The sequence below is a fragment of the Gracilinanus agilis genome, chromosome 5 (genome assembly GCF_016433145.1).
Source record: "Gracilinanus agilis isolate LMUSP501 chromosome 5, AgileGrace, whole genome shotgun sequence".
Lineage (NCBI taxonomy): Eukaryota > Metazoa > Chordata > Mammalia > Didelphimorphia > Didelphidae > Gracilinanus > Gracilinanus agilis.
This window is the reverse complement of record NC_058134.1, coordinates 253,522,726-253,549,740: the sequence shown is the minus strand read 5'-3', so window position 1 is coordinate 253,549,740 and position 27,015 is coordinate 253,522,726. Positions and strand designations below refer to the sequence as shown.

The following is a 27,015-nucleotide window of genomic DNA, read 5'->3' as shown; positions in this document are numbered from 1 at the left end:
GAAGCTATTTAAAAGCCACAGACTATTTTTTTCCCCTCTTTCAAGTGTTAAAGTCTGCAGATGGAGCCCGCAGCATATGGAGAAGCCTTCATTTTTACACACAGAACACTCCCAGGGAGATGAATGGAAGGGCTGTGTGTGTAAAGAGCACATGATTGGCAGGGGGTCAGGCCCAGAGAAAGAAGGTATAGAGTTGCCTTCGTAAAGAATTTTACACCGCTTGTTCATAGCTTCTTTCTTGACAGGTAGGATTATTGGTGCTCTCTTTGCCTTTCATCTGATGCTGTAACCCTGAAGTTCAGCTCCAACTAGACATGACGACCAGACCACTGGATCCAGTATTTTCTCCTCAATGACCTGAAAGAGAGAAAAAAGAAAAACTGGAGTTTAAGAAAAATGAGTCATTTCTCTCCTCCAATGATTAAAATACGCTCAGAATTTGTATCCACAAAGGCATGGGCTGGAGGAGAACAGCTGTACTCATTTGGAAATTTGTCATTGAAGCTTACAGTTTCTAGGTGTGAAATGGGCATCGGATATCTGTGAGGGAAATATTTTGAATGAACAATGGCAAAGCAACACTCATCATGGGCGAGGGGAGGAAGGGCTATAAATAGCACTAGGTTGGAAACCTGAAAAATGTGGAACACTTAGACTTCCTGCTTTAGCTCAATTCAAAAAATATCTGTTAAAGGACTACTGTGAACAAAGGGATAGTGGTAGGAAGTGCCAAGTCAGAAATGGAAAGTGCATGGCCCTCCAGGAGATGACACTATCCTTAGAGATAAAATATATAAAGGGGAAAGGAAATTTAGGAGAATTTGAGGAATGAAAGAGCATAAACCAATAGGAGGAATAAGAAAGGCTTTCTTAGGAGGCATAAGCTAAACATTGAAAGAAGATACAAATTCTAAGAGGGAAAACTAGGTGGCGCTGGGCTTGGAATCAGGAAGACTCACCTTCAGGAGTTCAAACATGGCAGGTCCCTTAACTCTGCCTCAGTTCTTCATCTGTAAAATGATTTGGAGGAAGAAATGGCAAACCTCTCCAGTATCTTTGCCAAGGAAACCCCAAATAGGGTCACAGAGAGCCAGATGGGAATGAACAACCATAACAACAGATTCCAAGAGATATTGATATTTATTGTTGTTCAATCATTTGTCATGTCTGACTCTTTGTGATCCTATCTGGGGTTTTTGGGAAGATATATTGGAATGGTTTGCCATTTCCTTCTCCAGTTCATTTTGCAGAAATGGAGACAAAAAGGGTTGAATGACTTGCCTAGAATCACATAGCTAGTAAGTTTCTGAGGCCAGATTTGAACTCAGGAAGATGAGTTTTCCTGACTTTAGGTCTGGCATTCTTTCACTTGTGCCACTACCTGAAAGAGAGAGAGCTAAGAAGGATAAACATTTCCAGGCACAATTCATATGCTAAGTTATCTTTTCTTAATTTTCTTTATACAGAAAGTGGTCATATTTGTTGGTGTTTGGTAGGTCTGTAGTAGTAAACATTTTTTAAATTAAAAAATGCTAGGGCATTATTAATATTTCAACATTAATTATATTATGAAATAGCTTAAAGAAATCAGAGGCACAACTGACAAATCTTCAGAAGAGAGATGACATGGGGTTAAGGCTGGAACATGTGGTACTGATCAGGCTGGGCAAATTTAATGAATTGTCACAGAGGGGAGGTTTGAACAGCTTGAGGGCCTTAGAGGTCTAGATTTGGAACCTGTTTGAGGAAATGGGGTTTTAATTCCATGGAAGATGGAAAGTTGCTATAGAGCAATCTCATATATACTACAACATGATATAACTTTATGGATATTGGGGGAGTTCCATCAATAACTTTATTCTGGGTTCAATCCAAAGTCATGACCTCCAATGCCAAGGCAAAGGGGGTGGGATTAGAGGGAGGGTTTCAACCCCTTGACAGAAAGTTATGGGAGAGGAAAGAAGAGGGGGAAAGGGGTCAGCAGATTGTGTAGTGCATATAGGACAAGTCCATATCCTCTATGCTGTCTCCATTGTAAGACAGCTCTAGGACTAGCTTTTGCAACATGGCAGCTCAGCTTTCATTTTGACACCTGATTCACAATCTCCATCATCTGTTAGTCCAGCCAATCCTTGAGTTTAGTAGAGGGCACAAAGAAGGAGTAGAGCATAGACACACCCTGGGACAAAATTGTGATCTCCAACTTGTACTCTGTCTTGGAGTAGTCCAGTAATCGCTTGAAGGTTCCTTCCAACTTGGACATTTTGAGTTTTTTGTTTGTTTTGTTTTGTTTTGTTTTGTTTTGTCTTTCTACTCTGTAAATAAGATGCTTTGGGGGGATTTTTCTCTGGTTACTGATCTTTGGATCAGTAACCTTGGAAGAACTGATGCTTAATTGGAATTTCCTTTGCATCAGAGAAATTTTTAAAGCACTGGATGGTCTTTCATGCCTTTGACTCCATAAATAAAGCCACACTGACCTTCAAATAAAAGATTTTATGTCTACTTAAAGCCTTGCCCTTCCTGGAATCCATGAATCATGTGTAAAAAGCCACATGTGATTGGTGTATACATGAAAAATACTTTAGAAAGCTGCTCAGAGATTGTTGACAATGTAGCCTGAATGGAGATGAGATGTGACTTTGGAACTGGTCTTAGTCATAGTTCTCTAAGAATCGTTTTCATTATATATTAAGAATCTAATAATGGATGATTGCCACAGAGTTAAACTGTGTTAAACTTACAACCAAGAAGTTGCCAGCCTCAGCTGGCAAAAAATAGTTGACACCATCCTGAGTGATTGATGATGCTAATTTTGGCATTGGCATCCATATGTTATTGTGGCTGAGAGGTTACAGCAGTGGTCCCTTCCTTCTGCCCCACAGTATCAGCAATGGCTATAGCTACTGGTTGAAGAACAGGATGATGTTTGCAATTCAATATTTTCTCAAAATCTACTTGACTCACCAAGAGCCACTTGACCCAAATCTGCCTGAGTAGCCTTGCTTTTGTCTCCCACAAGACTCCAGCTAGGTCTTAATATCTGGAGTTAGGAAAGACATCTAGATGTGCGTATAATGTATTATTAAACTAACTAAATGGAAGCTTCTGTGTGTATGTGTGTGTGTGTGTGTGTGTGTGTGTGTGTGTGTGTGTGTGTGTGTGTGTGTGTGTGTGTGTGATTCCTTCTTATAATACTGCTAGTGGATAGGAAGAGGATGAAAATAAATTTTAAAAGTTATAAGTTGGGTAGTAGGCAGAAGTAAGAAAAAAAGTGGATCAGTTCCTTGGGGCCCCTATGGGGCCATTTGGCCTAACATTCTCATTGTAGAGTTGGGGAAAATGAGGCCTTGGGAGAAGTGATTTGAGCAAGAACAAGTGGGTAGGAATGAGAGGTGAGAATTGAACAAATGTTCTAGGGCTAGCATTCCTTCCACTGTATTTTGCTCTAAGGAAAATAAAGAAAAAAAGGGGAGCCAGTAGAAAGTGCTGGTTAATAATCTGGAGGTTAAACAGCAAATCATTATGAAGCAGGTTGCATATGGAGAAGGAAATCATAAAGTAAGGTGGTAACCAGGCCAGGCAGAGAGACTTAGAAGAGGATAATATTATATTGTAATATATAATGTTATAAATTAGACGAGGTGATCAAAGTAGCTAAGGAGAGGGTCTCGAACCAAGAACAAGCATGATTGTTTAGACTAGAGAAGACAAGACTTGGCAGAGGTGACTGGGACATGTACATAATCCTTAGGTTAGGAAGGCTCTCATGAGGAAGAGAGAATAGACTATTTAATCTTACCAGGAACTATAGGTCAATATAGAGAAAATACTTCCTAACAATTAAAGACCAATGAAAATGAGAAGGTAAAGTCCTCTCCCACCCATAGAGTTTTTTAAGGATAGATAATATAACTATTTTTCAAGTATCATTCTTATTCGTTTCACATATACTTTTCATTTATCTACATACATATTTTATTTTCTGTCTCCCTTTCCCTTCCCAAGAACAAAAATCCTTGATAGAAGGGACCATTTGTGTCTGTTTCTCTATGCCCAGCCCCAGGACACTCTCTTTATACATTGTGAATGATTAGTAAATAATTCTTGCTGAATTGGATTGGGTTAATGAAAATATAAAAGGTAGTTTGGGGCTTTCTCTGCCCTACTGAGCCTCAGAAATCCTAAGTATAAGCTGGTAGGAGCCTCAGAGACCAACTCATTGAAATGAAGGTTAACTGTAAACCTAAATGAATCTATCTCGGTTCAAAGTTAATGCAACAATTCTGTCGTTTGCTCAATAACCTCATTGTACATGAAGAAATATCTTAAGCCTTTTACCCTTTTTCAATAGTTATTTTTTGCTGCAGTTAATTATTTGTGCTACATGTAAGAAGCCCTGGCAAAGGTCTAGCTGGCCAGAGAGCTTTTTGAGGTTTGTAGCTCTTTCTATTTTGGGGAGATCAACCTTCTGAGAGGGTAGGGGATGGCCTGGGGACAGGCAGACATTTTTCATGCATGGCTATGGGGTAAGACTTTAGAAGAAAGTGAAGAAAGAAGGAAAAGGTGGGGAGTCAGGTCATTTCAGAGCAGGAGGAACTAGTACCTGCAACATATGCCGTTCCTTTCAGTAAGACCAGGAGAAAGACGCCCATCTCATTGGACAAGCTGGTGTTTTATTGGGGACATTTGCTCATCTAGGAGTAGTCACATGGAAGAAATGAGCTAAACAAACCCAAGGAGAAAGGAACACTGGGCAAGTCCTACCCTGTCCCACCTTATCTCTCTTTGTGGTTTTATTAAATGTCTCCTGCTAAAGATATATTTGTTAGATCTGGCATTATCTTTCATCAAGACTATGGGCAGATGTCCCTTCTTTTGCGGCACGAGGGTGCAATGGGAGTCACACGGGAAAGAGGGACCTGTCCTAGCCCAGATCTGGGAGCTCATCCACTGGCCCAATGTGAGAAGGAGGTTCTCTCACACTGGGGACATAAGAATGATCCATTTAATAACCACCATTCTATGTGCAGAATTACTATGGATTAAGTCATAAATCTGCCTCGTAGTACTCATTTTCCTGGGGGGAAAATCAGTTCTATTCCATGTAAGTCTTGATTCTCCCAAGTTACACATGTATCAGACTAAGTATGTAGCAGGCCAAGTTATACTTGTATCATGCTATATGATATCTGTGTTTGTTTCTAGCTGTGTTACATATGTACCAGAGCATGTTACATTGTGCCATGTGCTCTGCCACTTCTGCTTAGGATGTTATCTGTGCATGAATATGCCCCCTATCTTCATCTATTGAATGTCTGCCTACTCTTGACATTTCAGTTTATTTGCTATATCCTCCATGAAGCCTACCTTTATCTCACTGGTAAATAAAGACATTTGCATTAGCCTCACAGAACTCTTTTTTTTTTTTTTCATTTGTTTGATGACCCTCTAAAGCAGTGATTCCCAAAGTGGGCACGACCGCCCCCTGGTGAGTGCTGCAGCGATCCAGGGAGTGGTGATGGCCACGGGTGCATTTGGGGGCGGTGAATAACTTTAAGGGGGCGGTGATAGTATGTGACAGGGGCGCTAAGTAATATTTTTTTTCTGGAAAATAGGGGATAGGCCAAAAAAGTTTGGAAACCACTGCTAAAGTATTTATGCAATGTTGGGCATTAGTTATCTCCATTTGTTTCTTTAAAGATACTAGACTGTAAACTCCAGTGTTGTATGTCATATATATTTTTTTAATTTCCCTAAGCTATACTATAGCAGAGGTTTCAAAATCCTACCCCTTCCCAAATGTGACTTAAGACAGATTAAAGGAAAACTAAGAAATGTTTTAACAAAACACATAAAAATACAACATAAATAATTTGTTCATTTCTAAGTCAATATGCTTCCCATTGGGATTTATTTCTATTTTGGTTTGATTCCACTGATCTAAAATTCTCTGAAATCTCCAGTTCTGAAAGTAGGGAGCAAGGGAGGAAATTATTGATTTATTTTGGGAGAAATTTTAAATATTAAAATAGTATAATCAGCCTCTAAAGAATATTTGTTTCTACCTTCATGCTATATTAGTTATTCTTTGATTTAAGCACCCACAAATGGGACAAAAATAGACATGGTTACTTGTCAGAGAGTAGAAACTACAGTCCATTTCAGAGAAATCCAAATCTAACACGCATTTTGTAGGTTACACTCTACTGTAAGACTGATCCCACTGAAAACAAGAATGTTAAAGGCTTTTCCCAAAGCAATAAGGCAATGATGAGTTCAAATCTTTTCTCAAAAGCAAAATCCATCTGAGCTAGCAAGTGGAACAAATACCACTTAAACCTTAAAAATCTAATTAATTAAACATTAAATTAATAAGTGCTACCAGGAAACCATTTGACTAGGTTTTACATCACACCCACTCATGGCTTCTTATTTTATCTGGATCTCAATTTTGACAAATCTCAACTTTTCACTTCTCCAAAACAACTCTAAGACTATAGATTACTGGAGAGTTAATAAATTATATTAATGGAAGGAGCTTCAATAACAGTTCTAAATGCTTAAGAAATCAGTTTCATGGGTGATTAACTTTTATCCTTCAAAAAATCCATAGCCAATATAAGAAAATTATCTATATTTTACAAATATTTTTATTTTAATAATTAGCTTTAAGTAATGACATAACAATAAAATCTGAGTGTTTAATATTTAAATGCATTAACGATAAGGGAATAGAAATGAAATTATGTGTACAAGGCAGCCAATATCTTTTGGGCCAAGTTACAGACTTCTAGAGACTCATGAACAAATATGACTACTGAAACTACTGGGGGGATCATTGCATTCTGTATGGGGCACATGCCTTCCCAAATTTTTTCTGGTCATTCAAATGAGGAAGTCATTCTGGACTATTTTGAGGAGGCTAGGAAGAATAGAATTCCATTATTTTTATGTAATGTTTTATTATTACAAATAACTTTTAAAATGTTACTAACTAGATCATCGATAACTTTCCTTACAAAAAGAAAGCCCAGAAATCAAGATGTTAGACAAAACTGGAACTGTTACAATGGTTTGTTTTTTTAAATATACATTGAACTAAACGTGATGGTATCAACATTGCCTAGTTTGTCCATATCCTCTTCTGAACTTCCTTTTGAGCTCCTCTGTGTGTTTCTAAACAGATGCTCTTCTCTTTCTCATCCTCCTTTTAATTTTCCTCACTACTACCATTCCTTGCTCAGTCTCTTTTACTTCTCCCACTTTCCAAAAAAGCATAGTTAAGCAAACTAATTTGGTTTGTAATGGTCCTGTCTGGAAGTGTTTATCTCATTTTGTGCAGAGTCCACCACTCATCCTGAAAGAAATAAGAAGCACACTTCATCATTGGTCTCCTGTAGGTATGATTAGTTATTGTGTTTATTGTGTTGAACAGAGTTCTTACTTGAACATCGCTTTTTGTTTATGTAAAAAAGCTTTCTATTTTATGTAATCAAAATTATCTGCTTATATTCTTACAGACTTCTCTCAGTCTCTTGGTTTGGTCAAGAACTCTTGTCTTATAATAACTGTAAAGGATATCCTCCTTGTCTCATTTATACATGGCACAACCTTTTATATCTAGTTCATATATTCATTTGAGCATTGTTATTGCATATGATGTGAGATGTTGTTCTAAATTTAATTTATATCAGGCAAAATTCCAATTTGCCAGGTAATTTTTGTCAAATCTGGACCTTAAATTGGTACTTGGTATCCTTGTGTTTACTATGCTATCATATTTGATTGCTTCCAGGTAATCTTTCCCACTGATAAGCATTTCTATTTTTAACTAGTAACAAATTATTTTAATTATTACGTTTTGAATTCTAGTATTGATATCTCCCTTTTTTTCTTTTTGTTTCATCTTTCCTTCAACTTGTTTGACTTTTTGATCCTTTGAGATGAATTTTGTTAACATTTTTCAAGTTCTAGAAAGTAACCCTTTGGTAGTATTATTAATGATACTGAATCTAAAAGTTGATTGAGAGTCTTGTCATTTTTAGTGGATTTTCACAGTCCAACAATGAGCAATTAATTTTACTCCAATTACTTAGTACTGTTTTTTGTAATGAGGTTTTGTATTTCCACTTGTATAATTCCAGTATTTCCTAGTAGTAGGATTCCCATACAATCATCATGCTACATGCAAAAAACAAACTAACCCAAAAAAACAATAGTTACATTCCTTCTTTACCTTTCTTTATTCCACTGATTTCTTTTTCTTGTTTTATTGCTACAGCAAGTGTCTCTGGAACCATATTGAACAATAATAGTAACAATGTTCATTCATTCTTTACCCCTAATTTTTTTTTAATTTTTTTTTAATTTTAAACCCTTAACTTCTGTGTATTGACTTATAGGTGGAAGAGTGGTAAGGGTAGGCAATGGGGGTCAAGTGACTTGCCCAGGGTCACACAGCTGGGAAGTTTCTGAGGCTGGATTTGAACCTAGGACCTCCCATCTCTAGGCCTGGCTCTCAATCCACTGACTCAGCTGCCCCCCTTTACCCCTAATTTTAATGAAAATCTTCCTGGCATTTCTTTGTTATTCATGTTAGCTTTTGGTTTCATAGACACTATTTACCATGTTAAGGAAAATGTGCTTTTAAATTCTTTTAACGTAAAGGGGTAGGTAGTATATTTTACCCAAAGCTTTTTCCATTTATTAGTATGATCATATAATTTTATATTTTAAGAAATTAATATGGTCTGTTAGGTTGATAGCTTTCCTCATATTGAACTAATCCTTCATCCCTCATATAAATTCAACCTGGTAAAAATGTATATTTTATAATATGCTATTGTAAATTATTTGCTAATATTTTATTATGTATTTTGTTTTGATATTTATCAGATACTGACTTCTTGTTTTCTTAATGTCTTGTCTCTCTAGGGTTTAGGTTTCAGTATTAAACATGTCTTACCAGAAAGAGCTGGTAAGATGTTATCTTTCTCTGTTTTTGAAAATAATGGTTATAAAATTAGAATAAATTTTTCTTTTAATATTTTATAGAACTTACTTTTAATTCATTTTGGTTCTCTCCCCCTTCTCCTCCTCACCACCTCATTTCTTTTTCTTTAAGTAAGTTACTTCAATTCTTTGTTTCTTGTTTTGTTAATCATGATATTTTATACTTTTGTAAATATTACTCTACTTTATTTAAAGTATCATTTTTTTGCTGACACATAAACAGTTTCTAATAAGTTCTAATAAGTTCCTTCATTTTGCCTTCATTTATTGCCTTTTTCTAATTTTGATGTTGGCAATTTGATTTTTATCTCTTTTGGGGGGAATCAGATTTTTAAATAATCTGTCCTCCACCAACCCCCCACAAAAAAGCCATAAATCCACAAAAAATTCTTTTTTGTATGCTTATTTCCCCACACACACACCCCCAATTAGTTGCTGGCTCCAGTAATTTAATTAATTTTTAATCATTTGTTGAAATATTTTTTATTGATTATAATTATTTTGTGGTGTTGCTAGTAAAGGCCCATTTAATGTTTCTCCACTTATAAGTATTTTAAGACTAGGAATATGGTCATTTTATGTAAAGGTAAGATTCATAAATGAGAATAAACATAATCAATTTTATTCCCATTAAGTAATCACTAGAGAACTACTTAATCTAGCTTTTGAAAATCCTATACAAATCCTCACTTTCTTCCCTGTTAGTTATTTACTGTCCTGAAAAGAACACATTCAAGTACCCAAATATTATAGTTTTGCTGTCATTTTATGGAATCATGATGGGGGCCATAAGGTCAGAGTTCAATACTCCATTTTATTACTGAGAAAGGTAAGGAATGGAAAAGTTGTAATAGGTGAAATCTGAACCCACATCTTCATAATTCTAAGCTGATAGTTGATCCATTAATGTTAATAATGTTAATAATTTGATTAATATTTCTTGTAAGAATTTAAATGACATATAATTCATTGCACATATTTTAAATAGTGCCAATATCTTACTTTCTATGGTGCCTTTTAGCAAAATATGGTTCCTCTTCCAATTTTTTAAATATGTCATACTTATTACTTCATCTAAGGATGTGATTGCTGCCTTGATATTTCATTTTTTTAATTCACCGAAAACATTAAAACATTCTCTACCATTTTAACTCTATGATTTTATTTCTTAAAAACAACACCTTGTAGGATTCTCTTTTCTTATCTATTGTGGAACTCTTTTCCTTTTTTATGTCTAAGTTCATTCCATTCATGTTTACACATGATGTATAAATATATTTCCTCTCATTATTAAATAACAATACCTAGCATTTATATGATACTTTAATGTTTCGATCTTATTTGATTTTCAAAATTTGAAGGTAGATACTATTTACGTCTATTTTACAAAGAAATTGAAACTGTGAGTGGTTAATTAACTTGTTCAGTGTCACAAATCTAACGTGCTTGCAAAATTTTATCCATTATTGAATGTTTGGGATTGTTTCGGGGGAGAGATCATTTGTTTCTGTTTATTTTTATTTTGCCCTAGGGTTCTAATATGCTAGGTAGTTTTAGTCTGATTTTTTGTTTGGCCATAGTTTTCTCAAAGTTTGATCATAAATTATTTTTTCTCTACTAGTATAGTAGAAGCATTGGAGTTGGAAGTCAAGAAGACTTGAATTTAAATCCCACTGATAACACTAGATGTATGATCATAGATAATTCATGTAACCTCTCTATGCACTGGTTTCCCCTCTGTAAGGACAGATATCTTATATTTTCTTTAATTTTTTAATTCATTTAAACTTTGTTCTGGTGTTTCTCAAGAGTCTTTGAATTGTTTGCTCCATTATATTTTTCAGGGAATCCTCTACTTGGGTGAGGTTTTTTTTCCTTCTCTTTAAAGCTATTTATTCTTTCAACCCTTTCCTCCAAATTTCTCATTTTGTTTTATGTCTTGTTTAATTTCTTTCAGTTACTCTTGAAGTTTTTGTGGCCAAGCCAATCCCATCCCCCTGCCCCAGGCTCTGCTGGTATCTGTTGTGGAGGAATTTTCTTCTGCTGGGCTTACCTCTTACATTTCTCTTAATTATACTTCTGCCTACTCATATTTTTAACTTCATGTCTTAGTTTGGATTTCTATGTTTGGCCCAACATACCAGTTATGTAGGTTATGTAGGTTTTCTCTATAATCTGAATTCTGCTACTGCTGCCATAGCCAATGTGACTAGAGAAGTCCTCTGAATTAATTCCTGGAATTTGTCTGAATCTTCTAATGGTTAAATATTGGTCCAAGCTTTAGCTTATCTCCAGCTCTTCTTTTCACAATCCTTAATTAGAAGTTGTCCCAGTCCTCAGCTGTGCTACTAACAGACTCTGGTGGAATGGTGGACACTAGGCTAATCTCAAACATCTTTTAGCATTGAGTTGATCTTTTTGCCAGGTGTAGCAAATAAAGTTCTGAGGAGTGTACAAGTAGCCCCACCCCATTCCATATTCAGTGATTTATTCAAACTGATTCTGTTTCCAACTTTTTTTCTGAAAGGCCAGACAGAATCTGTCTCCGAGCACCCATTTGCTTGAGCTGGCTGTCTTGAAATCAGCTTATCTTTTTAAGAAGGTCCTGATGATTTTTTGATTTGCCTAGCTTTTGACCACATTTGCCCAAGCTGATGATAGCTTGCGATGCCCTTATTGAGGCCACTGACTAACTTCAGATTTGATTGTGGGAATTTGGGCTAGTTCCCTGCCTCTCCCTTCCTCTGCCAGATTTTGACCTTACTTTAAGAGCTGATTTCCCTCATAGGACCCTCTTACCACCCTCAGTTGCCATGGAGAACTTAGGTGGTATCTTGGCTAGAGAAATAGAGTCAGGAAGATCTGAACTCAAATTTGGCCTCAGATATTTGGTAGCTATGGGACAGTCAAATAACTTTTGTTGGCCTCACTTTCCTCAGTTTTAAATGGGGATACCTATGTTGCAGAGTTGTTGTGGGGATCAAATGAGATCCTATTTGTAAAGTGCTTTGCACAGTTCTTGGCACAGAGGAGGTATTTAATAAATGCTTATTCCTTTTCCCTCAAGTTATTTTCATGTTCATCTGAGTCAGCACTGGTTTTTCTAGTTAAGTTTTTCTGCCAGTCTCTGTTCTCTCTTAGATTCCTTTTGGTTCAGTTCTACAATGGAGACATCTTTGTCATTGGTCTTTCAAGGGTCATTTGATGGGAGTTTTTGTGGAAGACTTGGTCTTCTCTATGACCTGCCAAAATACTATCATACCTATTAATCCCTTCAAATCATATGCACGCTTATTATTTCCATTTGATATTTATAGCAACTTTGTGGAATATTATTATGATGTCAATTTTACAATGAGGAAATTCCAAACAAGGCAGACAGAATGGAGATAGCTGATAGACTCTGAAGGGAGATAGCTGTGCGTGGAATGAAAGAGGTTGTTTCCTTCCCCCACCAAGAATGGAAAGCATATAAGTAAAGAAATGTTGAGTACATTCCTCTGCATTGATAATCAGAAGAAGCTGGAAAACTGAACCCTTGTTTTGGTAATATGGTCTACAGATGGAAAGCTAGTGTTACATTTGGAGTGTTTAGTGTAATGAGAGAGCCTAAGTAGTATAAGAGAATGTCAGTGATGAGATAGGGTATGGTTGAAGTAATGTGACTGTGAAAGCTATAAAGGTCTAAGTCAGTGCAAGTGATTGAGGATTAGATTTCAAATAATGATTATAGAAAAGTTGATGAACCCCAGGAGCCAGCTAGTCTGACCCATGCCACAAATAAATCTCCATTTTAACATATTCAACATGTGATCATATGGTTTTGGCTTCTAACTATGGGAAACCATTTGTATCCCAATAACATTCCTAGGATAGACCTCCATTTTATGGACTAGGGGGAGAATATCCTTTGGGGTACACATTGTTCAAGCCTATGTTGCTATCAGGAGAAACTAAGTCATAATAGATCCTAGTCTCTGACTCATAGGGCAGTTCTAACATTTAAAGATAGTAATGAAAGAAACTCAATAAATACTGTATATTGATATTACAGTTCTCTCTTCCAATAATTCTTGGAATGGGGAAAAAAAGAAAGGAATGATGAAACAAGTAGACTAAGGAATAGAGTTTGAGCAAAGCAGAGCATTAGTGTGTATGGACCCATAAGAGTAGCAGAGTCATAACTTTATTTTTGTGTTGGATTTTTTTTAAGAAATAGATGTTTATTTATATTTTGTTTTTACATTATCTAGATTTCCTTTTCATTCCCTCTATTTCTTTTCTTCTTTTCCCCCTCCCTAGCCATTGATTTATAATAATGTTTTTAAAACAAGAGAAAGAGAAAAATATTCAACAAAACTAAACAAAATGTCAAAAAAAATATCCTGATACAATACCCCAAATCTGTGAACCCACTCACCCCTCAAACACATAACTCTTCTTTGGAATCATGCATCTTTGTTATTTGGCAACGTTAATTTTTCTATTGTTTTTGTGGTTATTCTTCTCATTTACGTCATTGTAATCACCATACACACTGTCTTCCTGGATGTTTATATCAGCTTCAGTTCATGTAAATCTTTATATGCTTCTCTGTCTATATCATGTTTTTCTTACTCAATAATACTGCATAATTTGCTTAATCATTCTCCAGTAGATGAGCATCTAAGTTTGTTTACGATTCTTTGTTTCTATTAAAGATATTGCTAAAATATTTTATTGCACATGGAGCTTTTGCTTGTTTGTTGGTTTTTTTCTGTTGTTGTTGTTAATGATCTTTTGAAGTGTACACGCCTAGTAGTAGAATTTCTGCGTCAAATGGTATAGACATTTTAGCCACTTTTGTTTGCTTTCCAGAATTATTATACTAATTGCCAAGAGACAGAATTTGCACCCTCAATCTCCAAACTCTTGAATGTTTTCATTTCTACATCATACTTGGTTAAGTTATCAAGTGGCATGGAAGCCATATGATTTGACTGCAAAAGTGTGGTTTTATTAAAGAACAGTGAATTATTTAAATAAACTGGAGGAATTCCATGTGAACTGGAAAGACCTCCAGGAATTGATGCAGAGGGAAAGGAGCAGAGCCAGAAGAACATTGTACACAGAGACTTATACACTGTGGTAAAATCGAAAGTAATGGACTTCTGTACTAGCAGCAATGCCACAACCCAGGACAATTCTGAGGGATTTATGGAAAAGAACGTTACCCACGTTCAGAGGAAGAACTACAGGAGTGGAAACAGAAGGAAAACAACTGCTTGAACACATGGGTTGAGGCGGACATGATTGGGGATGTAGACTTGAAACTACCACACCAATGCAACTACCAACAATTTGGAAATAGGTCTTGATCAATGACGCATGTTAAAACCAGTGGAAATACACATCAGCCATGGGTGGGGGTAGTGCGGGGGGTGAAGAGGAAAGTAAGAGCATGAATTATGTAACCATGTTAACTTTTCTAAAAAATAAATACTAAAATTGTGTTAAAAAAAAAAAAGAATAGTGAATTATTTAAAAAGAGACCTCTGAAGCAAGTGACTTTTAAACGGGCATGATCTTTAAATATAGAACAGGTAATAGAGAAATAATATCACAGAGGGATAGTCATTGAGAAAATATTAGGTGGTTTTACATACGTCACCTGAAAATGCTAAATAAATTAAGGCAAATGCATGATGACAAATGTATGAATTTATTATTATGTTACCATACCCACATATTCCATCCTACCAATATCAGAGCTCTTCATCATTTTTCTTTATCATTTATCATTTTTTCTTTTATCATTTCTCTATTATCTAAAATGCTGACACTAATTCCAGTGTGAACTTTCTGAAAAAGCATTTGGAAATAAGCTTCAAAAGTTTTGGGAGAAGTGATGTATGCCTGTAGAGCAGTTTTCTAACTTTAAGATTGACAGGGTCATTATTCTCAGAGTCAGAAACAATAGAGCTGCCAGATGGCTTACATCTTTCCCACTGATTCTCATAAAATGTTGGTTTTGAATTTCTTCAGAATGGAATAGAAATGAGGGGGCAACTAGGTGACACAGTGGATAGAGTGCCAAGCCTGGAACTGCGAGGGGACCTAGATTCAAATTTGCCTTCATATACTTTCTAGATGTGTAACCACAGGCAAGCCATTTAACACCATTTGCCTAACTTAGTAACTAATTTGTTACTAAGACAAAAAGGAATGGTTTAAAAAAATAGAATGGAAACTCCTTATGAATTTCTTTCTTCTCTCATTTCTCTTCTGCCCTTTCTTATTTTTTTTCCTTTTTCCTTCTCTCTGCTTTTCTTTTTTCCTCTCTTTCTTTTCCAGAAACTCCCTCTTACCAATACATTTATATTAAAGATAAGCAAAATTTCAACTCACATCTTTCTGATTCAATGACTGATGTTCCCTCTATTTGAAGTTACACCTTTGGGGTTCAAATTCTATTACTATTACCTTCTGAGTGAACTAGAGAAACTCATTTATTCTTTCTGGGCCTTAGATGGTCACTATGATCCTTCTGTCTGGAAATCTATAATATGCTCCAAACCAATGACTTTTAGCAATCTTGCTTCAGACCAAAATTTTTTATAAGACAGAACCATCCTAGAGCTCATTATAAAATGAGCTTCAATTCTAAGTAACCTAGTAGATAAGAATGTTAAGTCTAGGGTCAAGAAAACCTGGGTTCATATCCTGCCTCACATGCTGGCTATTTGACGTTGGTCAGCTAAATTAAGCAATCTGAGCCTCAGATTCTCTCTTTTTAAAATGTGGATAATAATAGCACTTCCTCTCCAGATTACTATGAAGATCAAGTAAGAGTCCCTATATGTCAGTGCTTTGCAAACCCTCAAAAAATCATATAAATGTTGGCTGTTGTTCTTTTTATTATACACTAAAAGGGCACAATTATGAGATGAACCCATAGCATTAACACTAAGGATAACATTAAGGGATGCCCCCATCTTTTTTTTTTCTCATGGAAGAATTGATGTATCGAAGCACTGATGTATCAAAGGATGCATAAATAGCCACATACATTGAAATCTCTTATCTTCCTTTTAATCAAGTAGTTAGTGGTCCCTCTTCTCCCATACCATCAGAGTGGGGTTATTTTGTGTTTTCTTATGTGTGTGTTAGATTATATTTTATTTATTTTATTATACTCCTAACCCCCTTCAATTATTAATTGCTCAAGTACAGGAATGATTTCATTTTGTCTTTGTATCCCAGGTACCTGAAAAAGACTGCTAAGTAGTAGACAGAAAAATGACCTCGAGGCCAGGATAATGGGTTTAAGTCCTACCTCTAATATTTCCTGGCTCGGTGACTCTGCGTGAGTCAGCAAATCTCTCTAAGTGTTCTAGACAATTCTCTAAACTATAACTTGCAGAGAAACTGCCAACTTATAATAATTGATGGGGTTTCCTCTTGGTTTCTCCATATCCATAAAATTACTGGTATAGTTCTCTATCGCTTTCTAATTTTTTGTTCCTAGTAAAAGCTTAAGAATGCCTGTTGAATGAAGCAATAAAAATGTTCTCTATGAATATTCTCCCATCAGAAGGTAGCATAACCTACGTATGATGAGAACTTAGTTGAATGTAAAAATAAAGGGACCAGTTTTGGCTCATTTTGTTCATTTACTTAGGTGAAGATTTCCCCACTCTAACCATGAAGTTTATGATCCTGTATCAGCAGAATGGTCCTTCTTTGCCTACGAAGCCAAGATGGTGCTCACCTAGGACATGTGGTTTTGCTGTGTCTGCTGTTGCTGTTGCTGTTGCTGCTGTTGCTGAATCAAAAGCTGCTGTTGCTGCCGGCGCCTGGCAGTCCGGAGCTTCTCAAAGCGGGCCTCCATCTCTTCTAGCACTTTGGGTGTGTAGCGGACCACCAGCTTGACACTCTCCTTAGCTGCCTTGAGTAGTTCAACTGCCTTCTCATGGTGTTCCCCTTCCACACTCTGTAGGCACACAGTGAACAGAACCAGCAATCATGTTACTCATGGGTCGTCCCATTCTCCCTTCATCGTTAATGACTTAAAGTGGCTTTGGTTTTTGAAATCCCAAAGTTGGAAGCAATAAATGGTATTTAACTTTGGAGAAGTCTTGAGAAATAGAACTTTGCCTGGCACATCTTTAAATGATGCTATGGTGTTACCATTTCTATATACATAGAAGAAACAAAGAGGATTATGCATAAAACTATGAATCTCCATCGCATACAGCCCATTCTTTCTATTAATATGTAATATATCCAACACTCCAAAGCTGTTTCACTTACCTATGATTCCTTCTGGAACTCTTTTTCTTTGCTTTTCTGTGTCTTTTTTTAATGCTTCAGCTGATGTTATTATTAGTATTCATTTTTGTTCATATTATATACTGATTGATTTGTTAACATTGTAGTGAAGTATTATCATCTTAGCCAGAAAAATGGGGAAATTATAATGCTATTTAAACGAACACAGCTGAAATATTCAGTCTAATTTGCTATGGCTTAGCTATGTGTTATATATATACTTAAACTGAAACACTGAACAAAATGGCGACTGTATAATTGTTAAAAAGGAAGAGAGGGCAGTCACATGGACCAGTTTTGCACCCCTATATCTGACAGACCTGATCTTGTCCATTCAATTTATGTGCATGGGTTTCGAACATGGAATCCTCTTGAATTTAGTAAGCAGTCATTCCCATGATTTCCTTCAAAATCTATTTTATTCTCTTCTCTTTTCTGGTTTTAGTTTTGTATTATGAGTATTTTATGTTTGGACGAGCTGAAGTCATTCACTCTTTAAGTCTTTGTTAGGTACCTACTTCTTTTACTGTGCTGTGTACCTTGATGAATATACAATATGTAAAAAAAAAAAAAAACTAAGGACCAATTCAATACTAAGCATATTTAAAGGGTTGTTGTTGTTGTTGTTGTTATAATGGTTATAATGATTTTTATATAATATCTGATTTATATATAATAAATAATATAATATTTGATTTATATAATAATATTATATTATCATTATATAAAATATAATAAAGGTTATAATGATTAGTCCACACTTAAATTCCAAGTCATTTTAAATGTTTATAGCTTACCTTTGGCTTCAGATAGTTAAACAGGTGAATCTGATCATGTGAGTAGGTTTTCTGATTGCTTTTGACTTTTTTTTTCCACCCCACTATTGATTAATTAGTTTGGAAAAGCAAAGTCAGTCCACAAAATCGAATGATTTCTTTTAAATATTATTTATGCATATCCAATCTCATCTCTCTTACTAAAATGTAAGCTTTTTTAGGACGAGAATGATTTCTGTATTCCTGGTGCCAACTTAGCACAGCTGTAATAGATTATGTGCTTCTTAAGTTTGATTTTGACAATGGCACTTGCAAATGAATACATGTGCTCAGTAGATAGACACTTCCCCTAGCATGGATAATTCCATTTGACAGTTATTTGATGATTACTCACTTCATTAGCAGTACTTGATCCTTCGTGCCACTAGATCTGGCCCAATCAGTTGTGAAGTCTTATTGTTACTCCTTCTACAATGCCATCATAGTTATGGCTTGTCCTCTTACTAGATTGTAAGCTCCCTAAGGACGAGGAATGTTTAAAAATATCTCTCAGAAAAAATGATCTCTTCCAGCTCTTATCATAGAAGTTTAAACACAATAGATGTGTTGATAGTAAAAAGTGTTTGTTCATTGAATAACCCAACTAAGTTACTGAGTAAAACTGGAAGTAAAATACATTTAAGAAAGGCTGAGATTTACAGAGAACTTTATTCTCTAAAATATGTTGTCACCTTCCCCAGGACAGTAATAGGGAAATTGGGAAGAAGGATTGATTTGGAGTAAAAGATAATGAGTTATTGAGTCTGAAATGCCTATAGAACATCCAGTTTAAAATGTCCAATAGGCAGTGGATGACATGGAGCTCAGGAGAGAAAATAGGCCTGCATATATAGATGTGTGAACCATCTGCTTAGAAATGATGAATAAATTTCTGGAAAGGGATCATATCACCATTTTAAAGAATATAGAAAAATAGAAAAGAATCTAGTACAAAGGCTTGAGGGATATGTGCAGTACTATTATTGAGATACAGATCTATCCAAAGCAACTGAGTAGTAAGTCAAACAGGTAGGAGAACAATGAAAGAAAAAACCAAACAGGCATCCCTTCCACATTGCAGGGGAGTTAGGGATGTAGGGGTTAGGGGCACAGTGTCCCCCAAATCTGGAAAATCTACATAAAAATCTTTTGGTTCTCTCTGGAGCAGAGAAAAAGACTGAATTGTTTCTTTTTCTTTTGTGGGGTATTTACAGTAAAATATGATGGTATTAAACAAAAAATGTATGCATTGGATTTCTAAACTTTTTTTCTTTGCCATCAGCTGGCTTTTTTGTGTCATCTGTGGCTTCTGCAAAACCCACAAAAAATTCCCATTTAATTTCTTATTCTGACCTACAAATATATTGAAACTGCAATAAAGGAAAGTCACAATGTGTTAGGGATGGCTATATTATGAAAACCCTGTGAAGAGAAACTCTATTGGGGGTGGGGAGGCAAAGAGAATGATCAATGGTGTCAAAAAGATGTAGAGAGGTGAAGAAAAATGAGTTTGGGGAAATGACTGTTAAGAAATCCCTGGTAACTTTGAAGAGAGACATTTCCTTTGAATGGCAAGGTCAAAAACCAGACTGTAGAGGATTTTAAATTAAATCAGAAGAGAGGAAGTGAATGTACCTACTGTGAGTCAATCTCAGAGCAAGAAAAACCAGTGTTCAAGAGAGAGAAAGAAAAAAGTGACAGTAAGAAAAGAAAGTGGAGATATCCAGTTTGGGTGGCCTTTTCAAGGAGTTTGTCTAAGAAAAGGAAGAGTTATACAGAATGATAGCTAGTATAGGTTCTAGTGGGCTTTTTTTCTATGAATGGGGAAGACTTGACTGTGTAGCCAACAAAGAAGGAACCAGTAGAAAGGGAAAGACTGACATTAGAGAGTGTATGAGGATGGGGCAGGGGGAAGGCGGCAAGGCAGCAATCTAATGAAGAAGACAGTAGAGAAAAGTATCAGGAGTTCATGGAAAGGGGTTGGCCGTAGCAATGAGAATGTTTCCTTTGCATATGGAGCATGGGGAATGATGAGAGAAAGGATGATGTGAGATGAAAATGGGAGTGGGGATGGAGGGAGACCACTTTTGTCAAATGCATTCTTTTAAAAATCATATTTTAATATATTATTATATATGTTAGATAATAATTAAGATATATTATTATTTAATTGAATTATGGGGTGAGGTCTTCACCTGATACAAAGTGGTAGGAAGGAGTGGTGTAGAAGCCTGGAAGACAAACAGAATGGTTTACAACAGTGATTCCCAAAGTGGGCGCTACTGCTCCCTGGTGGGTGCTGCAGCAATCCAGGAGAGAGGTGATGGCCACGCTTTTTTTTGTATTACATTCTATTCTGAGTTCAATAAATAGTTTCATAATTTCCAGGGGGTGATAAGTAATGTTTTTTCTGGAAAGGGGGCGGAAGACCAAAAAAGTTTGGGAACCACTGGTTTAGAATATCTCTTCTGGTGAGTTAAATAAGGAATCCACTGAAGATCTAAAGGACTGCCTCGCTTCAGTGAGAGGAGAGTTCGGGGGAGATGGCATAAATTTTTGGTGGACTTCTCTCAACAGGGTTTTATAATTTCATCTAAATTTGTTTGGCAACATATGTGTAGGAGTGAAAGAGATAGATGATAGCAATCCAGCGATGGAGATGAGAAGCAAGAAGTTCAGGGAATAGAAGATACCATAGAGCTGAACTTGTTTTCTGGTGAGTCAAGATTTGGAAGGAAGGACATTGGAGCCAGACTAGGTTGGATGACCTGGGAAAATCTGAGAATGAAGTCTAGAGAGTGGGGAAAAGATTACAAAATATGATCTATGAACATGGAATTAGAACACTTGTAGGGATGGTAAGATCCAACATATAATTATTCCTTTGCATAGCTGAACTAGAGTAGCTAGGCACCTAATTAATATCTGCTGGTTGATTGACTGTTTTAACTTCCTTTTTTTTCAACTTCATATGCAAATGGCCTTTGAAGGTCCTTTGGCACCCCCTATGCCTTTTATCCTTTGGAGCTCCTAGCAAAATGCTAAGGGCAGGGTAGATGTTGAGTAAATATTTGCAGGGCTAACCAAGCCTGCAGGTTGAGTAGGTAGTCCTGCATACACAGTGTAATTTGAGAGGTTTGGATATTTATTCCATCACTCTTTTGTTAAGTCCTGAAATCCCTATGATCATACATTTGCAACTAGAATGTTTAGGTGAGTCTTTTCATTCAAAGACTTGAATGATATGATAGGGTGGTTCTATGGGATATGGGCTAGACTGAGACCGCCTAAGTTCAAATTCAGTGGCATAGTAGAAGGAGATCAGGGGTCTGGAGTCAAGAAGTCCTGAATTCAAATCCTGCCTCAGACATTAAACAGTTGTGTGACCTTGGGGAAAGTAACTAGATTTCTTTTTTGCCTCTGTTTCCTCATTTATAAAATGGGGTTCATAATAGTACTTATATCCCAGGGTTTTTTGGGAGAATTAAATGAGATAAATTTGTATAAAGTGCTTAGCACAGTGCCTGGCATATAGTAGGCATAGTAATATATAAATATTAGTTATTATTATAATTATATGTGATGTATTAATTATATAAAAATTATTAGTAAATAATTCTTAATAACTTTTATTAATAACAATAGTGTTAGCAACATCATCATTATTAAATCCAAACCGTTATCATATATGTAATCTTGGGAAGTCTCAATTTCTTTTGGACCTCAGTTCCCTCTTCTATAAATTGAAGAAATTGTACTAAATGTTTTTTAAAGTCTCTTCCAATTCTAAATCTATAATTGGATTATTTTCCAAATGTTTGAAAGGACCTTCCCTCACCCTGGCCTAGGGTGAGCTGGGTGACCGTTGGGATAACTGCCATTCTTGTGTCTGATAAATCAGTGAACCCTGTTCTCCCTATCCTGGTTGGTCCTGTCTCTCCTTCAACCCAGTGTGTACACACAAACCATTTAGATTATATTTTAATAATAATTAACATCCATGTTGCCCCACTTTTACAACCCCTAGACCTGTAGGGTGGGTGAGAAGATGATGGTTAGTGGTATGATGGTTAGGTAGTTGGCATGGTAATAAAGCAAGAATTTGAACCTGGTTCCTCCAACTTCAAATTCATCACTCTTTCCACTTCACTATCATCAAATTCCACTCCTTTGGGTTAAAAGATTTTCCAAAGTTTATTAAAAAAAAATCTTACCTTTCATATTAGAATCAATACTATTCCAAGGCAGAAGAACAATAAGGGATAGGCAATGGGGATTAAGTAACTTGCCCAGGATCACACCACTGCTTATTAAAATACACACACACACACACACACACACAATATTAGGGTCTGGAAAAGTTCATACTTTAGCATGAGTTAATTTTGCAGATGATTTCCAATAAGATAGCATGCAGAAGGCAGCTTTTCCTAGATTGATGAAGCAATGGTAGAGAATACGGAAATTGAACTGGGAATGCTAAAGGGAAGGTCCCTGAAGACAGTTATCAACTATTCCGTAGTACTGGCCAGCAATATGTCATCAACAACATAATTATGCATTTCTCCTGTTCCAATCTTTATTTGAAAAACTTAGCAAACATCCCTCGTATGGGAAGAAGTTAAAAATAGTTTTATTACTATTTCCAGCACTTGGGACTACAAGCTAACAAAATCCTGAACAGATGTAAAAACATATGAACAGGATTTTGTTTAACTGTTAACACATAAAGGAACTCGTTTTCATACAGGAAGTTAAGAACAACATCTCAGTAAGCCATCAAATGCATACTTATTTCACTTAGAAACCCTCATGTTCTAGTAAGCACTAGAGGCTTTAAAACTGGTTAATTTGATTGGAAATAGGGAATAATCAAGAAACTGGTAACATGCAGTACATTTTTTGTAATAGAAATGTTCTTTGAGTCAACATACTTCCTCTTAACACTATCAAATGAATGGATGTTGTTCTCTGTTGAGTCTCCTACAGCCGGATTCTCCACTTAGACTAAGGGAAGCATAGTTTCAGATAATGAAAAACCATGGGGAATCGATTCAGCTGCACTCGGTCATGGATTCTACTCACTATAGCAAAGAAGCTTGCCAGAGGCATCATGGAAAGTCATGGCTCTGACCCAACAGGTTGGGCATGATTCCTGCCCTGAGAGATTTTATTATCTATAATTGGGTGAGATCCAAAGTTTCACTCTTGAAGATATTTCTCTGCTGTGGAGATGGCAATCCAGTCCTTGGAAAGGGACCTTGGATATCACTTACCTTCACATCTTTGCCGAAAACATGAAATCTTTCTATATTTCTAATAGGGCAGAGAGAGCGATATACCTACTCACATCACTTGGATTAGGTGGGAGTCATAAACTATAATACGTGGGAGATGGAACAGCAAGAGGTCTTACTTTTTGTCCTGCCATGACATCCTAAGATCCATTGACTCTCACCATCTACTCTACTTCTACAGCTTCTAGACCCTTGAAAAGCACCACTTGACCTGTTGAAGGACTGTAAGTACCACTAGGCTTCTCCATACATGCAAGTGAATTTTCTTATGTGTGTTTTGTCTCCAATTTGGAGTGTGAGCTCTTTGAGAGGAATTGTCTGGCTTTTCTATTTTCATCCTCAATTTTTTAGCACAATGCTTACCACATCATAAGGGTATAATAGTTTTTTTTTTCATTTATTCAATTTATTCAGTCAATGAAGATTCAAAGATTTAGCCTTTTTCTTGAAGATATTTAATGACTGAAATCTCACTATCACACCTGGTAACTAATTTCATGGTTAAAAGTTCTAATGGAAAAAAAAAAAAGTTCTTCCATGTTATATTAAAATGTGATCTGGCTCCTTGTAAATACTTGCTACTTCTCACCTCTAAAGCCAAGAAGATATCTGATTTCTCTTTTCAGAAGCAAGAGAGTAGATGCCCCCCCTCTTACTAAATCCCTTCTCAATTCCTTCTAAATGCAACAAAGGGTCACAAACCTGATCTAGTTTGTTCAGTGGGAAGAGACTCTTTCTTCATGAATAGTAGACTAGTTCTTGTTCTTGGTACAGATAGGCTGGGCCTCAGACATAAGGAGGTAGTGTAGTATAGTGGAAAGTGCACTAAACTTGATGTCATAACTGGGTTTGAATCATAGCTCTGCCATTTTCTTCTAGGAGGGACAATAGTCATGGAGCTTACTTACTTTGGACCTTAGATTCTTTGTCATTTAAATGATGATGATGAAATTAAATGACTTTTAAGGTATCTTTTAAGCTCTACATCTATAATCCCTGGTGATTAGATAACATAATCTGAGGGGAATTTCTTAAAGGTGTACCCTACCTAAACACATCACACACAGTGGCTTGCTATAGTACCAAAAATATACCATTATTCACTCCTTTAGGTTAAAGTAGTAAAAGGAAGATGACAAGATCAGTCTTTCATATCTTAGTATGAATTTGTTAGCAACTCGGTTTAGGAGGGAAGAGGAAAAAAGACAAATCCATTTTTGCTGGAGGAAGACACACATGAAAGGAATGGAATTTAGGTCTTCCCTGTTGGCAGGAATAGCAAGAATGAAAAGGATACAAGAAAATTTTATTCTGTGTAACAGCCTCATGAAATGAGATGTAACCCCAAATCTTTGTTCTAGGTTCATTTCCATTAGCAACCAATAACTCTGCACTGGAAGGACCTCACAGGTCCCTGAGTCTGATCTGTACCTCAACTGCAATTGACTCTGCAAAATCTAATAAGCAGCTATCCAAATTTTGCTCAGAAGAGTGAACGATGTCATGAAATAGGTCATTCTACTTCTTGCCTATTTGTAATTGTTGTTTTGTTTTGTCCCCTCACCCCCTTAAATGGACTCTAAATTTGCCTCCTTGATTTTCACTCAATGTTCCCAATTCTGTCCCCTAAGCCCAGCAGCAACTCTGATCCCTCTTCATCATGATAATCCTTTAAATACTTAAAGAGGGCTCTCATAGCTTCCTAAATTTTCTCCTTTTCTAATTAATCACCTCTGGGCAACTGACCCATTTATTGCAAAATCTACTATCATCTTGACATGGGCATTGTGAAGAGATGGCAGGTACCCTGTACCCCTTAACTCAGACAGGCTGTGAACATGGAAATTCCCTTCCCCCTTCCTGCCCTTGTGATTTCCCCAGGCAAAGATCATTATCCTTGGACTTCCTTTAAGTTGAGATAGACAAAAGAGATACACATCCAGGATAGCCTAAGCCCTGAGGGTCTTAGACGGAGCAGGCACTCACTGATATGCCTGAGTGCAAAAAAGGGGAGAACCAGGGTACTCAGGGGCAGCCTCCCATGGCTGTTCCACTCATGCTGTCTTGCTGGCCATTAATCCTCTCTTACTAATAAATCTTTCTTTTTGCTTTTAAGCTAAGTTTGGAGTCCTCTCATTCTTGAGAAAGGTTCCCTTCCCAAACCCAGGGGTTCACCATTGCACCCCTATAAAAATCTCAAATTTGTGGCCCTCCTTCTTTGGATTTATTTTATTTATTCCTATCCTTTCTAGAAAGTGGTATCTTATACATAATGAATAAAATACTCCAGATATGATCTTTCAAAGCAGAGCATGGTGGTATATTACTGTAAGTTTTCTAGATATTTTGCTTTTATTAATGAAGTCTTCAATTGCATTAGATTTCTTTTTGGTTGTTATGCTATACCATTAAATATATTGAGCTTGTTGTTTCTTGTATCTTTTTGTGAAAAATGGCTGTCCTGGTGAGTCCCCTTTGTTTTTGTTTAATTGGTTTTTTGACCCTAAGTAAAGGAGTTAAAATACTTTGGCCATCTAATGAGAAAACAGGACTTATTGGAAAAGACCCTGATACCAGGAAAGATTGAAGGCAAAATAAAAAGGAGACAGAAGAAGATGCGACAGGATAGATAGTGTCACAGAAGCAGGGAACATGAGCTATGACAGAATTGAGGAGACAAGGGTTTGGTGGGCATGGTGTTCAGGGGGTTATAAAGACTCAGACAAAAACAAGAAAGAGGATTCTTTCTCTCTCTCTCTCTCTCTCTCTCTCTCTCTCTCTCTCAAATTTCATCTCATTAGCTTAGATCTTTGGGATCCTGATTGTCATCCATTGTGTTAGTTATTCCTCCAAGTTTTATATCATCTGAAATTTGATAAGTATTGCTATATTTGCTTTTGCCCAAATCATTATACAAGTGTTGAAGAGAACTAAGTTAAGAAGACATCTCTGACCCACTCCATTAGACCTCCTTTTAAGTCAAGAGCAATCTACTGACTATTATTCTTTGAATTTAGTTATTCTAAATCCTGGATTCACTTGATTACACTAACATTTAGCCCATACCCATACCGCTTGTCCACAAGGGTATTGCTATTTGCAGAAATGTGATTCTCTGTACCTAGTATTTATAATGCATCATGCAATCCCTGGCTCTTTCCCTGAAAAAAATAATAATACGAAAAATAAGGATATTTTGCTACTAGGTGTTCATTGATACAATTTTACATTTAGCACCTTTGCTATTTATCTTTATGTCAATTATGGTGCATAGGAAAAACAAAATCGTATTTGGAATCAGAAGACTTGAGTTCATGTCTAAAATCTGCTGTTCACTAGTTATATGACCTTGGCCAAGGTACTTGCTGATTTTATTTCCTCAGTTTTAAAGCAGTGATAATATTTATATACCCTCTACCTGCTTCAAAGGCTTGGTATAGGAATCATATGTGATCATCTATGTGAGGCTTACTTTGTACATGGTGAGGAACCAGATGAAATAAAACTCTTTTTATTGACAATAAAAATGGGAATGATACCACAGCAAATTGTCAAGACATCTCTAAAAGGGGCGGGGG

The 27,015-nt window shown here is 36.3% G+C and overlaps 1 protein-coding gene across 1 annotated transcript in view; it reads right to left on the bottom strand.

Moving 5' to 3' along the window:
• Positions 1-281: 281 nt before the first annotated feature.
• LIN7A (lin-7 homolog A, crumbs cell polarity complex component) overlaps positions 282-27,015 on the bottom strand; it is a 200,887-nt gene continuing 174,153 nt past the window's right edge. The window contains exons 5-6 of the mRNA XM_044679178.1: positions 16,766-16,987; positions 282-357 (exon numbers count right to left, since the gene is read on the bottom strand). Coding sequence (XP_044535113.1) covers positions 16,766-16,987 — 222 coding nt within the window. The 3' untranslated portion in view covers positions 282-357. The remainder of the gene's footprint in view (positions 358-16,765; positions 16,988-27,015) is intronic.